At 57.2% G+C, this 15,729-nt stretch overlaps 1 protein-coding gene across 1 annotated transcript; it reads left to right on the plus strand.

The window, feature by feature from the left end:
- RHOD (ras homolog family member D) lies at positions 1,270-10,575 on the plus strand. Its single transcript, XM_018043534.1, has 5 exons — positions 1,270-1,492; positions 5,918-6,005; positions 6,858-6,967; positions 9,365-9,499; positions 9,995-10,575. The coding sequence occupies exons 1-5, from the start codon at positions 1,361-1,363 to the stop codon at positions 10,160-10,162; spliced, it is 633 nt and encodes a 210-aa protein (XP_017899023.1). The 5' UTR covers positions 1,270-1,360; the 3' UTR covers positions 10,163-10,575.

A 15,729-nucleotide genomic window follows, 5' to 3' on the forward strand; every position in this document is an offset into this window, starting at 1 on the left:
CCATCATCATAGGGAAGAACTGCAGCACCCCTCCCCCCACACTGCAAACAACCCCCCCACACACACCTCTGTACCTTACACATGCTGTCCCCTCAGTTTGGAACCCTCTTCTCTTCCCCCATCTAACTGTGTTTCACTTTTTCCTCAAGACTCTGGCCGCTCTCTCTAACCACCCCCAGCCTGAGTGTGGGGCCCCTCTTCCTGACTCCCATGCACTGCTTGCCCCTGCTATCGCTGGAGCTCTCATCACACTGATATGTCCCACTTGTCTTCCATTCTAGGCTGTGAGAGACTTTTGTTTTGTTTTGTTTTGTTTTGTCTTGTCTGCATCAGGCGTTAGTTGCTGCATGCAGGGTCTTTCGTTGTGGTGCGAGGGGCTTAGTTGCCCCACATGTGGGATCTTAAGTTCCCCACCCAGGGATTGAACTCGTATCCCCAGCACTGGAAGGCAGATTCTCAATCACTGAACCACCAGGGAAGTCCCTGGGAGAGGCTGGAACTTCTGCAGTTCAGAGTCCCCAAGCCCTTGAGCACAGGCAGTCATCAGTGTTGGTTAAATAGCAAGAGTTACACTTGGCATCACTGACCATGTTCCGGACCCTGCTCTAGGCACTTTACAGAAGGACGGTTCCATCGCTTTCCCCAGACCATGCCCCAGGCAGAGGGGAGACCCACTGCTAGTGAGAGTTCCTGGTACTGGCTGGGGGAGGGGAGGTCCAGCTGGCAGTGCCCCTGACTTGCCCATAAGGGCCTGCCCGGGTCACCCCCTTCCCACCTGCCCCGGAACACCTGCAGGAGGGCTGTGGGGTGTTCTGTCTCCAGGGAGGTGGGGGGGAGGGGATGCATATCCATTCATTCACTCATTCATTCATCCACCAAAAGGCACCAGTTCCTGCTCCAGGCCCGCAGAGACTAGGCACCAGGGACCCCGTCCCTGCCCCCCACCAAGCTGGTGGGCCAACAGAGCTGACCCCCACCTCCCTGCTCGGCGAGAAGTGGGCCAGGAGCCTCGTCTGTCCCCGTCCACCGGGTCACTGCCCAACTACAAGTCTTCGCATCAGACCGGGGTGCGCGCCTGAGGGACCTAGGCCAGATCTGAGTCCTCCACTTCCTGCAGCCTGAGGGCCCCACAGAGCAGGGATTCAAGAAGAGTTTGTCTCGGGCCGCCTGGGTCCTGGGCGGTGGGACGGGAGGGGCAGGGCCGCGGAATGCGCCCGGCCGGCCCCTCACCTGGGCCGCCCGCCGCCCGCACTTCCTCCCGCCGCCCCGCCCCTTCCACATTCCTGCCCCGCCGGCCCCGCGGCCGCCGCTCCGCTCGCCCCGGCCCTGCCTCCCTCCCTCCGTCCCTCCGCGCCCCGCGATGAAGGCGGCCCAGGCCTCGGGCGAGGAGGCGCCGGGCGGCGCGCGGTCGGTCAAGGTGGTCCTCGTGGGCGACGGCGGCTGCGGGAAGACGTCGCTGCTGATGGTCTTCGCGGAGGGGGCCTTCCCCGAGGTGAGTGAGGCCTCCTCGGCGCCTCCTGCCCACCCGAGGAGGGAGGGATGGGCGCCCGTCCTGCCTCCCCGCAGAGCCTGGGGTCCAAGGCAGCTCTCACCGTGCCCCCAGGAGTGAAGGTCTCGGTGGCATCGTCTATAAAGTGCCAAGAACGGCACCTACCCCGAGGAGGTGTCCCGGGGCACTGACTTGGGCGGCCTGGGGTCGTTGTGGGTCCTAAGAGACCCCTCGGTGGCACCCCTTGGCTAAGAGGGACTGACCACTCTGGGGGGAGCTAGATCTCCTGGTTTCAAATCCTGGCTTCGGGACTCACAGCTGTGTGCCCTCGAGCAGACCCCTTACCCTCTCTGTGCCTGTTTGCTCAACTGCATAATAGGAATAGCGGTGGTGCCCAGCTCTCAGGGTCGCAGCAATGAGTGAGTTCACACAGGTCAGGGGCTGAGCTGCAGCAGGAAGGACCCACTGAAAGTGGCAAACGTTCTTCTTGGAAGACATCGCACCTTCACCCAGCTCTTGAGGTAGCATTAACGCAAGGTTAAGACACGGCCCCAGGTGGTACCTGGCATGTCGTCGATGCCTGGGCACGTGGACTGTCTTTCCCCCACCAGCATGCCCACCGCCTGTCCAGGCGGATTTGTCAGCCCCAGGGCAGGGTGAGACCCACCCACTGTGCGCCCCCTCAGCCCAGTTCCTCTGGAGCCCATGGGTCCCCTTGCAGCACCACCGCCCCCTCCGGTGGATCCCTGCACCCTCCAACCCGCAGGGGTGGTGGGAGTTGGATGGGGGAGGCTGGGGAAGGCTGGGGAGGCCGGGCCTGCTAACGGAGTCAGCCTTTCTTTCCACTGTGGCAGCATCAAGCCAACTCTTGCTTTGTGGTTTTGGGAGCTGACGTCATGTCCTTTGGCCAGTCACTTTTTTTTTTTAAGTTGGGGGGAGGGATGTGTTTCCGGGCCCCCAGATGCTGCCTGTGAGAACCCAAACCCAACAATTATGGCAGAGTTGCAGGGAGCTCCACAGAGAAGCTGGGCGACCTGAGGCCTGGGAAAGGGGCCTGCGAGAGGGGCCTGGATAGGGGTGAGGGGGTGGGGGTACCTCATGGCCACTGTCCTGGGCTCTGAGACATCCTCAAGGGTGAGACCTGTCCCGACTGCAGAGGCTGCATTGTGGAAATAGGCGTTCCCAGCTGATGCGAACGAAGTGTGTGTTGAAGGGTGCAGGACACTCCGGGTGGTCAGGGAAAGGGAGCACATGCCTGTCACCAGGGCCAGCCTGCCACTGGTCCTCCCATTTGGGGACCCTCATTCCTGGGGGACCCGTCTGCCTCCAGGCACAAGAGAGACGCTTCATTTAAGGAAGCACAAGGTCTGAGAGCGGAAAAGCCCTTCAGTTTATAGCTGGAAAGACAGCGGCCAGAGAGAAGAGTCTGGCCTCGGGGCACAGGGCCCGCCCATGAGAGCCCTGGCCTAGAACCCAGGTCTTCCTGGCCGTGACCAGGACATCCTCTGCAGCCCCCAAGAGCTTTGCAAGCCAGAGCAGCCTCCTCCTGTCCTGGCCTTGGATGCCTCCTCCTGACAGCCCTCCAAGCCCAGGGAGCCAACAGCTAGGAGAATTGGGGTCCCATATGCCAGGCCTCCTGCCTGCAGCGAAGAGCAGGCTGAGATCTGGAGGGCCTCAGGGGTCTGGAGGGCTTCAGTGAGCCTTGTCTGGCTGTGGCCCAACCTTGGGTTCAGGGCTGGAGAGTAGAGAGAAAGCTCCCGAGGCAGGGGGACTCCTAGCTGAGTACTGGCCCCTGACACTTGGGGCAACAACCACAACCACAGGGCCAGAAGCCTAGGGCCCCCACAGCAGGGTCAGGGTAGAGCAGGGCAGGGCACACCAGCTGACCTTCCAGGGCCAGCCGAGTTCTTCTGGCGCCCCGCAGGGACTTTCGTGGGTATGCTTCCCCCAGGAAACTCCTGGGTCTCCTCTCTGGAGCTGTGTCTCCCATGCTATAATGGTCCATCTGTCTGTCTGTGAGCGCTGTAAGGTCAGACCCAAGCATGAGTCATCTGCCCTGGTCTAGCTGGGCCCAGCCCCATCTTTCTGCAGGAGGACAGCGCAGATAAGATTAGGTGCTTATTGGTCCTGCAGGCAAAGAGTGACCCTGCCTGGGGGGTTCAAAGAACAAGACATTCCAGAGGGGAGAACCCAGTCCCACTCTGTGAATGGGGCTTTCCTGCTCAGCTCTGGTGCCAGGGGCTAGAGTGGGTGACCTCAGCAGAGACCGGTAAAGAGGGTCACAGCCTGGCCCGTGGAGCCTGAGAGACCTGGCCCCATCCTCAGCCATCTGTCTAGTACGTTGCCGTGGGCCAGTCACTTCCCCTCTCTGGGCCTCAGTGTCTTCAACAGGAAAATGCAGTGAGGGGAACTTCCCTGGTGGTCCAGTGGTTAGAACGCCACGCTGTCACTGTGAGAGATGCAGGTTCAATTCCTGGTCAAGGAACTAAGATCCCACATGCTGAGTGAGGCCAAAAAAGAGAAAATGGGGATAGTACTGACTTTCTAAGGTTACCAGGATCAGAGATGGTGCAGGTAAAGAGCCTCGCAGAGCAGATCCCTCGAGAATGTGGGCGACGGGGTTATCTCCACGGACACTTGCAGAGTCCTGAAGTGCGTCTCCCGAGAACTTCACCGCAGGTCGCCCTGCACCTCAGATCAGGAGGGGTCCTGCCGCAGTGGGCAGCCCGGCTGGGAGCTCAACAGATGTCAGCACCTCCATGGCAACAGGCTGGGGAGGAGCTGGGGAAGGGGCACCTCCTGGAGGGGTGGATGCTGCCCCTGGCACCTAGCTTCCTAAGCAGTGCGTGTTGACCTCGCCTGCCGGCCGGCCTTCACTATCACACACAGATACTCACCTCCTTTAAGCAGTGAGGGCGCTGGCCCAAGGTCACACAGTGAGTGCCAGAGCCCGTCCTAATCCAGGTGCATCTCATTCCAAAGCCCGTGCTCCTTGGACTTCCCTGGTGGTCCAGTGGTTAAGACTCTGCTCTTCCATCGCAGGAGCTGCGGGTTCGATCCCTTGTTGGGCAACTAAGATCCAACATGCTGTGTGGCACAGCCAAAAAAAAAAAAACGAAAGCCAGCGCTCGTAGCCACCATGGCACCAAGTCACACTGTCCCCTACCAGGCCTGAGAGGAGGGGCAAGGAGGGGGCAGCCCTAGTCTGAGTAGAGGAAGTGCCAGTGACTGGAGTCCAGGGTGGCTGACCCCAGGGCCATCCTTGATTTCATCCTGCCTGGTTGCCTGCTCTGTGACCCACCTTTCTCCCCACCCTCCCCACCGCCGCTTCCTGAGTGCCCTTGAAGGACGTTGCTGACCCTTTGCTAAGGGACTACCCCTCCCAGTGGCCAGGCCCTGATTCAGGACCAGCGCGCAGGCAGCCTTGAAGTCCTCCTGAGTCACCGGCAGGTGGGGGTCCCACCTGGCATGGGAAGAGGGAAAAACAGGGTTCCCCGGGCTATGGCCCCATTGCCCAGCCCTGAGCAAGGGGGTAAGACTTGGTTACCCAAAAGGCAGGGGGCCCAGGGTATCGCTTGGTGCAAAGGGCTTGTGGTATGAAAACCTCCCCCCCTGTTGCTTGGCCCCCCTCTGCACAAGCTCCCCTCTTTGTTCCTGCGCTTGTGTAAAAGCCCCTCCTGCTCCCACTCATCCGGCCTTTGTGGAGAGGGGGCGAGCTCAGGCTTAGTGGGCCTGGGGTAGAGGGGCCCCTGGCCAGGTGACCTCCACCTGGGGCTGGGCAGGTAAGAGAGACAGAAACGGGAGCATCCTGGTTGGATTATGAGAGGTTGAGAGGCGAAAGAGGGGGTCCCCCGCCCGAAAACTAGGAGTTGCCCAGAGTAGGCAGTGAGTGCTTATTACTTGTTTCTGAACGTCCAGAACCAGACCCAGAGAAGGTGGTCGTGAATGAATGAATGAAGGAATAAGTGAATGAACAAACGTAGGTTAACGTCAACCTAGGAGGCGGGGACAGCAGGAAGGAAGGCTCGGAAATGGGACACTATGGACGAGGACAAAGATATAAATAGCAATCCTGGCACCTGTAGAATGTTAGTCTGTACCAGGCCCTGGGCTCGGGGCTCCGTGTGAAGCTCCGCATTGAATCCTTACAGCAGCACGCTGCGGTGGGTGCTCCAGGGGCCCACTCTACAGTCTCGGAGGGACCCAGGGAAGTTCAGTGCTTCGGGGTGGGGGGGGGTGGCGGGGGGGTGGTGGCACACAACTGCAAAGTGGCCGCAACGCCACCAGCCAGCTCCCTCCCAGAAACCATCCGCTCTGCTGACTGCCGAAGGGGCTGTGCCGTGGGCATTCATGGGCTCTGACCTGGTTGCCAGGACCACCGCCCTTCAGGAGTGCCTGCTTAACCACCCCCAACCCCTTCTTCCTCAGAGCTACACCCCCACGGTGTTTGAGCGGCTTGCTGTGAATCTGCAGGTGAAAGGCAAACCCGTCCACCTCCAAATCTGGGACACGGCAGGTGGGCACAGGGCTGGGGGAGGGGCAGGGTGGGGGGAGGGGCCCCGCCGCCTTTCTTCTGAACCAGGGAGGTCGAGCAGTCTCCAGGGAATGGGTGTCAGCCTGAACCCTCCTCACTGTAGTCCCCTGACCCAGGCCAGCCAACAGGGTCCTGGAGATGAGGCGGAACTCTTGGCTCTCAAGAGGCGGACTGTTTCTGGCCTCCTGAGCGTTCCACCCTGGCTTTAGCTCCTATAAGATTGTTTGACCTTAACTTCTGACCTCCAGCCTCCTGACCTTGCCCACAAGAAGGTTCAGAGTCAACTACATCAGAATTCAAAGCTAGGAGACTTCCCTGGCAGGCCAGCAGTTACGACTCTGCCTTCTACTGCAGGAGGCCTGGGTTCGATCCCTCGTCAGGGAACTAAGATCCCACCGGTAAAAAAAAAAAAAAAAGAATTCAAAGCTAAACTCAGGGAATCCCACAGCCCCCTTACCTTGTTGGGCTGTGACATCTTGGCCCAGGTCCCACCTGCCTCTTTCTTCTCATCCCCCTACTCCCCCAAGCCCAGGGCAAAGCAGGTTTCTGAGTGGGGGCCTCAGAAACCCCCTACTCCTGCCAGAGTAGGGCTCTCTCAGCAAGTGGTCTCACCCAGGCTGGGGCTGGCACATCCCACAGGCCGGCCAGGGGGACACGGCCCCAAGGGGATCATTCACGGGCTGGCCTCCGAGGCACAGAACTAGGTCCTGGTCTAGTTCACCCGCTCAGCTCACACCCTCCCCTGGTCTTGGTTGGGGTGACCTCTCTGATGTTGGGGACGTGCTGACAGTGGGCAGGAGATCTAGAGGGAGTGACCGCCCCCCACCCTACCAGGGCAAGTGGACTATGACCGCCTGCGGCCCCTGTTCTACCCTGATGCCAGCGTCCTGCTCCTCTGCTTTGACGTCACCAGTCCACACAGCTTCGACAACATCTCTAACCGGGTAGGTGGCAGGTGGGTGGAGGTGGGCATGGACAGGGAGGCATGGCCCCATAGCCAGGCCACTCCGCTCTACCCCTGCCCTGGACCCAGCTGACTATCAGAACCTGGCAGGCCCTGGATGATGTGTGGTCCAACGTGTTTGGCATAACTGTGGGGAACGGAGGTCCAGAGCGGCTTATGTAAGGTCCCACAGGGATCTGGTGGCCGGGTCTGGACGAGGTCTCTGACTCCCAGTCCAGTACTTCCTGCCTGCCCATACCAAGCTCAGAAAGCTGAGGCCTTTCCACGATGACCCTGCCTAAAGATGCAGGGCGGCCCAGAGACCCCTGCTTCTCCCCAGCCTGGGCCTGTCTGAGGTCACAGGAACTGTCAGCCTCCCGCAACGTGACCACTGGCTCCCAGTGGCTGCCCAGGACATCCGCTGATCACAGTAGAGGTCCCCAGGGCTTCTCACAGGTGTTGGGGACATGGTCCCTGGAGTTCCTCTGTTCCAGCCAGCAGCTCCTGCTGCCAGGGCCTCCAGGCGTGTGTGAAGGGCGTGCTCCAGGGTCCATCAGAGTGCAACCAGTGACAGCGGTAGTAGCAATAACCGCAACAATGATGGCAGTGTTTACTGAGGACTTAATACCGGCCAGGTACAGTGCTGGGCACTGACATATTTACTCAGCTAACCTAGAAATGTTATGGAGGAACTTCCCTGGTGATCTAGTGATGAACACTCTGCACTTCTGCAGAGGGCGCAGGTTCAATCCCTGGTCAGGGAACTTAGATCCTGCATGGCCCACAGTATAACCAAAAAGTGGAAAAAAACAAAAACAAACAATTATGGAGCAGATACTATCATTGCCATATTGGGGCCCTTGCTCCAAGATACACATCTATTAAAGTGGTAACCCTGGGACTTGAGCCAGTCTTCTCCATGCAGACTGGTATGCATTTGGAAGGTACCTCTATGTGCCAGGACTATTCTACGCACCAAGGCTGGGACCAGGGTACTGGCAGAGGGGATGGTGAGAGGTGAGTGGGTACCGAATCTGGAAGGTAGAACCGAACCACTGGGGTTTGCAGACAGATTAGATGTGGGTGGGAGAGAGACATTTGCTCAGAGCACCGAGAAGGTAGACTTGCCATTCCCAAGACAAGGAGGAGCAGGCTGAGGGCAGGGAGGTGGGCAGTGGAGGCCCCTTGGACTTCCCGGTGGAGGAGCAGGCGGAAGTCTGAGTCTGTGGTTCCTGGGAGGAGACAGGGCTGGGCAGATCCATTTAGGAGCTGCTGGTGGGGAAGAGCTGTGGATTGGGGGCGGGGGGCACCGGGGAGCTGTCACCTGGAGATCTGAGGACAACCAGGAGTGTGGGGCCCTGGGGCACCGTGCCGACCAGCTTTCGGAGGATGGAATGATCGCTGATGCCAGGGCTTAGCTAGGACAAGGTCTGATGAGATGCCCTGTTGGACTTACAAAGCAGAGTCAGAGAGAAGACCCTTGTCAAGGGCAGTTTTGTGGATGAGAGGGTTGCTGGGACCCCACATAGGCCCCATATGCCTCCAGAAGCCAGACAGTTTGATGCCGGTTTTCCCTGAAACTGAGCCGGCGTGCGCTGCTGGTTCCAGGCTCCCGGGTTATAGTCCAGACTGAAATAACCCAGCCGTGAGGCCTCGCATTCCAGAGAGCAGCTGGCAGGACAGGAGTGCCCCCTCCGACAGGTCAACAGCTGCTGCAAGCATTTCGTGAGCTGCTTTAGTTTTAGAGCCTCGCTATTTCTTTATAAATTTTGCCCCACTGGGGAGATGGTCCTGGGACCCCTTACCTTGCAGAGGTAGGATTGTAGAGCAGATGGGGACAGGGCTCTGGGCGCTAACCTCTGGGTTCAAATTCTAACACTTCCGGTCTTGTGACCAAGGCCAAGTTACAGAGCCTCTCTGCACCTCAGTGAGTGCATCTGTGCTGTGGGACTGATGATGGAACTGCCTCAGAGATGGGGGGTTCGTGTGCTCATTGTGTGTAAAGTCTTAGCCTGGCCCGGAGTACCTTGTCTTCTTAGTGCCAGTGAGTTGTTCCCTTGCTCGGTCGCTCAGTCGTGTCTGACTCTTTGCAGCCCCATGGACTGTAGCCTGCCGGTGTCCTCTGTCCATGGGATTCTCCAGGCAAGAATACTGGAGTGGGTTCCTTCTTCAGGGGATCTTCCCCGACCTAGGGATTGAACCCGTGTCTCCTGCATCGGCACTGCATGACCACTAGTGCCAAGAGTACTCCCTAAGCTGGCTGTGCTAAGTATCCGCCAAGAATGCTCCCTAAACTGGCTGTGCTAAGTATCACTGTCAAAGTCTACCTGGAGTTCAGGACAGCGGCCCACTCCCCTGATGGCTCCCACACGTGCCCTCGCCACCCCTCTCCCCGCAGTGGTACCCAGAGGTGAATCACTTCTGCAAGGAGGTGCCCATCGTCGTCGTGGGCTGCAAGACCGACCTGCGCAAGGACAAGTCGCTGGTGAAGAAGCTGCGGAAAAACGGGTTGGAACCTGTGACCTACCACAGGGTAGGAGACGCAGCCTAGGGTAGGGGGCAGGAGAGGGCACCCCTGGGATGATGCCACTCCAGCCCAGCCTCTCAGCACACACAGGATGTGGAGCAGGGTTGGGGGTGTTTTGGAAGCAGCCATGGTCAAGAGCTGCCAGGCTTGGAAGTTTCCAGTGAGGATGGAGAGCGAGTGGAGTGCACATCAGGTCCTGCCCCCCCACTTCGCAGCCGGGGGGACCCCCCCCAGCTCTTTAGTCTGTAGGCCCCTCTCTGTGGCACCCCTGGGTCAGGCTGGGAAGGTAATTTATTGGTACCTGGAGAGGCAGAGACCCGGCCGAGAACTGAGATGGGAAACTGGATGAACCCATCAGGGTGGTTGGTCAGGCCAGGGGGCAGGAGCTGTGGGTGCCCTAGGAGAGCACGCCTGGGACATGCCTGGTCGGGGAGGGGGCGGCTGGACGGGAGGCCCCCAGCAGCAGCCAGCTGACGGCAGCCCTGTTGTGCTCTCTGCTAGGGCCAGGAGATGGCGCGGGCCGTGGGCGCCGTGGCCTACCTCGAATGCTCGGCTCTGCTCCAGGAGAACGTCCATGCCGTCTTCCAGGAGGCAGCCGAGGTGGCCCTCAGCAGCCGCGGTCGCAACTTCTGGAGGCGGATCACCCGGAGCTTTTGTGTGGTGACCTGAGGGCCTGGGGCCCTCCCCGCCCAACTGCCCTCGCAGCACAGGAAGGAGCTGGTTGCTGACCTTCTGCCTAGTTGGCTGGGCTGGACCCAGTCCCCAGGCTGTGACCACCGAACTGTACCTCAAACAGATGGGCACCCCCGAGGCCAGCCCCCGCCAATCCTGGGGCTGGGATCCTAGAATTGCAGCGAAACCCCTCTGAGGCCTGAGGAAGGGGGGTCCCAGGCTCACCAGTCCCATGGAGGGCTGGTCCTGGAGACCTCTGACTCGCTCCCATCTCCCAGCCCTGGACCACACACCCTGGAGTGGCCTGTGTGCCCTGGCGCCACCTTGTGGCTCTTCTTAGGGCTGTACCCACCCCACCCACCCACTCCTTCAACCTGCCCGTCCCAGTGGTAAACAGTTTAAGATGATAACACTTGTCTGTGGCCTCTTGCTTTGAAATGCCTTTACACACTGTTGCATGTGGGGGATAAAAGCACACCCTGTGTAGGCACTGGGTCCAGTATAACCACCTGGATCCAAACCAGGCTGTCACTTTCGGACCCTTGGGCAAGGTACCTGGGCCTCTTGCCTGTGAAAGAGGCGGGTACCTGGCACACAGAGGGTGCTCACACAAGGCTCACAAGTATTGCTTTTATTTATGATAAATACAGTAGATAATATTCCATGGGTGTAATGTACATAGTACAGTCTATAATATTGTACAGAGTTCTCCAGAGAAACAGAACCAATAGGATATATATTCAGAGGGTGATTTTAAGGAATCGGCTTAAAAACACAATTTTGAGGACTGGCAAGTCCGAAACCTTTAGAACAGGTTGGAGGTCGATGTTGCTGTCCTGAGTCTGAATTCTGAAGGGCAGCAGGCTGGAAATTTCAGGCAGAGTTTCTGTGTTGCTGACCTGAGGCAGAATTCCTTCTTCCTTGGGAAACCTCAGTCTCTTCTCTTAAGACCTTCTAAGACCTTCGACTGATTGTGTGCGGTCCACCCACACAGAACCAGCCCCTAACACCCACCCCCTCGGTTTCATTAGAAACAGCTCCAGAGGTGGGACTGCTTCCTCCAGGTGAGGGCTCCTGGCTCAGGTTACAGAGGGATCTGCTCCGAAAACCCCACCTGGATTACAGGCTCCACTCCAGGGTCTTAATATAAGCTGCTCAGGGGTGGGAAACAACTGTTCCTGGACTAGATTTCTAGCCTGGTTGCTCCTCCCCCAAGCCCACCTCATGCCCAGAATGTTCTTTCTCTTCTCCCTTTCCTGCCTTCCCCAACCCAGTGAGCCAAGCCCAGCTCACACATTTCTAATTTGCCGAAATGTGAGCCCCTGGAACCCTTGATAGTTATTTTGCAAAGAAGCTTGTCACACTGAGTTCTTGCACCAGACCTGGGCATCCCTGAAGAAGGCTGTCTGTCTCCCTCGTCCCTTTGCTGGGGATGTGGCTTGGCCCCTTGGCATTGCGGACAGGCAGGGTGCTCCATCTCTGGAGTCAGTCGCAGATCTGGGTTCGAATCCTAGTCCCATCGTTTTCCAGAGCCAGGTGACTTCATGAGTGTGACACTTCTCCAGCCTTAACAATTCCATCTGGCAACCAGAGATCATCCTGCCCACCCTAGAGGGTTGCTGTGAAGGTGAAGTGGCAAAATGCTTGTCAGGTGCCTAGCACATGCCAGGAATAAAGGAGGAACGCGGGAGCCATGGACTGGATTGCATGGAGTAGAGCGGGGCTGCCCAGTATATTCTTTACTGGAGGGCAAGACACGGAACAAGACATCTGGATCAAGCTCCCTCCCTGGGATAACCAGAGGCTCCATCATCTATGCCTTCAACAGCCTGGTGTCCAGGGAGCTCTATGAGGTACCCAACACCATGACAAGAACTACGGGTGTAACAGGGAACCCACAGTTTGTGCCCTTAAAGCCAAGTCTGTGTGTAATGCCACAGAGGATGGGATCTTAACGCCAGCATGCAGGGGTGGTTGGGAAGCTACCGAGAGAGAAGGCACTTCCCTGGAAAGAGAGACTGCCCAGGGAGCATGAGGGCAATGAGTGCCTCGCGGTCCCTTGAGAGTCCATCAGATGTTGTGTGGAGTTTTACAAGGCAGACAAGAGACTCAGGACAAAGAGGCTGAGAGTATTAACACGAAGGTGATGGAGTGATGGGCTTGGTCCTGGAGAGTCAACCTTCTCACCTGATAAATAAGAAGAATAGATTCTGCCTTGTTGGGACGTCCTTGGTGGCCCAGTGGATAAGACTCAGCTCACAATGCAGGGGCCTGGGTTCAATCTCTGGTCAGGAGACTAGACCCCTCATGCCACAACTAGTGTAGAGATTCACTCTGAGCAACAACGAACACCCAGCACAGTCAAAACCTAATAAATTTTTAAAAATGTTTTAAATAATCAATGTTGGGACTTCCCTGGTAGTCCAGTGGTTAGGACTCGGCACTTTCACTGCTGTGGTCCCGGCTGTGACCCCTTGTCAGAGGATGAAGATCTCGCATGTTGCTCAGTGCACCCAGAAAAAAAAATTTTTAATGTCCACTTGATGAGGTTAACAAGGCTCCGTTTTTGGGTCAATGTTTTTGATGTCCATGTGTAGAGTCTTCTCTTGTGTTGTTGGAAGAGGGTGTTTACTATGACCAGTGCATTTTCTTGTCAAAACTCTATTAGCCTTTGCCCTGCTTCATTCCACATTCCGAGGCCAAATTTGCCTGTTACTGCAGGTCTTTCTTGACTTCCTACTTTTGCATTCCAGTCCCCTATAAAGAAAAGGACATCTTTTTTTACTGTTAGTTCTAAAAGGTCTTGTAGGTCTTCATAGAACCGTTCAACTTCAGCTTCTTCAGTGTTACTGGTTGGGGCATAGACTTGGATTACTGTGATATTGAATGGTTTGCCTTGGAGACGAACAGAGATCATTCTGTCGTTTTTGAGATTGCATCCAAGTACTGCATTTTGGACTCTTTTGTTGACCATGATGGCTACTCCATTTCTTCTAAGGGATTCCTGCCCGCAGTAGTAGATATAATGGTCATCTGAGTTAAATTCACCCATTCCAGTCCATTTTAATTCGCTGATTCCTAGAATGTCAACGTTCATTCTTGCCATCTCTTGTTTGACCACTTCCAATTTGCCTTGATTCATGGGAAAAATATCAATAACCTCAGATATGCAGATGACACCACCCTTATGGCAGAAAGTAAAGGGGAACTAAAAAGCCTCTTGATGAAAGTGAAAGTGGAGAGTGAAAAAGTTGGCTTAAAGCTCAACATTCAGAAAACGAAGATCATGGTATCTGGTCCCATCACTTGATGGCAAATAGATGGGGAAACAGTGGAAACAGTGTCAGACTTTATTTTGGGGGGCTCCAAAATCACTGCAGATGGTGACTACAGCCATGAAATTAGAAGAAGCTTACTCCTTGGAAGAAAAGTTATGACCAACCTAGATAGCATATTGAAAAACAGAGACATTACTTTGCCGACTAAGGTCCGTCTAGTCAAGGCTATGGTTTTTCCAGTGTCATGTATGGATGTGAGAGTTGGACTGTGAAGCAGGCTGAGTGCTGAAGAATTGATGCGTTTGAACTGTGGCGTTGGAGAAGACTCTTGAGAGTCCGTTGGACTGCAAGGAGATCAGCCCTGGGATTTCTTTGGAAGGAATGATGCTAAAGCTGAAACTCCAGTACTTTGGCCACCTCATGTGAAGAGTTGTCTCACTGGAAAAGACTCTGATGCTGGGAGGGATTGGGGGCAGGAGGAGAAGGGGACGACAGAGAATGAGATGGCTGGATGGCATCATTGACTCGATGGCCGTGAGTCTGAGTGAACTCCAGGAGTTGGTGATGGACAGGGAGGCCTGGCGTGCTGTGGTTCATGGGGTCACAAAGAGTTGGACACGACTGAGTGACTGAACTGAACTGAACTGAACTGAACTAAGTCACTTCAGTTCAGTTCAGTTGCTCAGTCGCTTCAGTCATGTCCAAATCTCTTCAACCCCATGGACTGTAAGCCCACCAGGCTCCTCTGCCCATGGGGATTCTCCAGGCGCAAATATTGGAGTGGGTTGCCATGCCCTCCTCCAGGGGATGTTCCCCACCCAAGGATCTTCCCCACCCACGTCTCTTGTCTCCTCCCTTGGCAGGCAGGTTCTTTACTACTAGCACCACCTGGGAAGCCCTCAAGATCCTAAGCCTGCAACTAAGCCTGCACCCTGCTGAGAAAGCCCCAAGAAGCCCTCCAGCAGCAACAAAGACCCAGTGACAGCCAAGAAACTTCAAAAAAATTAAAAACAAACACCAATGCCTCACATAGAGGAAGCACTGAAGAAATCTATGATGAATGAATGGACGGATGCCGCGAAGCAATGCCCCACTTCGGGACCTCAGCTGCTCCTGCCTGGACCTCTCCCGTCTCCCAGCCTCCAGGCTCTCAGCCTCCTTCATCCTCCTCACCACCAGATACCTTCCAAAGCACGGATCTAGTCACTTGAGCCTTCTGCAGCCCCCTGCCCAGAGGAGGTCTAACTTCCCAGGTGGGGACGTGGGAGGTCTCTTGCACCCGACCGAAGCCGACCCTCCCCACCTTACGCCTAGCACACCTGACACTCCAGTCGCACCCCGATAGCTGATAGCTGGCCCAGCCTCAAAGTCTCCTGCTGGAGCGCTCTCCCCACCTTGGCCCACCCTTCTTCCCGGTCACTGCTTGTTCCAAGCCCCACTCTACCCCCAGATCCTTCAGAGTCCAGCTCAGAGGCCACCTTCTGCAGCACTGGTGGACCTGCTGGCTTCCTGGCTCCCGCTTGACCACACTCAAGCAAACCCGCCTGCACACCAGAGCATGTGTTGTCTGTGTGTGAGCCCCTGGGTGAAGGAACTGGGTCTTCGTTCCCCGTGCAGTGGGAGAGGCTGGATTGGATGCCTTAGGATCCCACAGTTGGTGGCGGGACCAGGCAGGGTGCCCGGGAGGGTGGAGGCGGAAGCAGGACCCAGTTGGGCAGCTGCAGACACCCAGACATGAGGAACAAGCCACCACAAGTCAAGGCCAGGGGACTTCTGGGCTGGGAAGCTGTGGCTGCTGGGAAGGTGGACCATGGGGAGGGTGGGGATGCTGAGAGCAAGGGAAGAATGCAGGCCTCACCCTCGGCCCAAGACACCTGCGTGGCTGCCAGAGGTGGGAACCACTGGGCGGCAGGTTTCTAGCTTCAGCCTGCCAGCCATCCCAGGGGTCCCGGGGTGGGGCAGGGTGCGGGGCATCCCTGGAGCCGGGGTTGTTATTGTGGGTTGTCCGCCTCTTTCTCCTCCTCACCCATCAAGCCGGGCTTTCAATTCCTCCCAACCTGCCTGGCAGGGTGGGCGCGGCCAGACGAGTGGGAGCCTGGGGAAGGCGCAGCCCGGAGGCCAGCTGGGGCCAGGAGCCACAGACAAGCAAGTGTCTTCATTTTTCTACCCCGCCTCCACCCAGCCTTGGGGGTGTCTGCCAGGAAGGTGAGGGGAAGGGGTGGGGACCCCAAGTCATATTCCCTAGGAGGGGCCACTCCCTGGCATCCTCGGGCAGGGAGGGTGGGG

Source organism: Capra hircus, chromosome 29 (assembly GCF_001704415.2).
Source record: "Capra hircus breed San Clemente chromosome 29, ASM170441v1, whole genome shotgun sequence".
In the NCBI taxonomy this organism is placed as follows: domain Eukaryota; kingdom Metazoa; phylum Chordata; class Mammalia; order Artiodactyla; family Bovidae; genus Capra; species Capra hircus.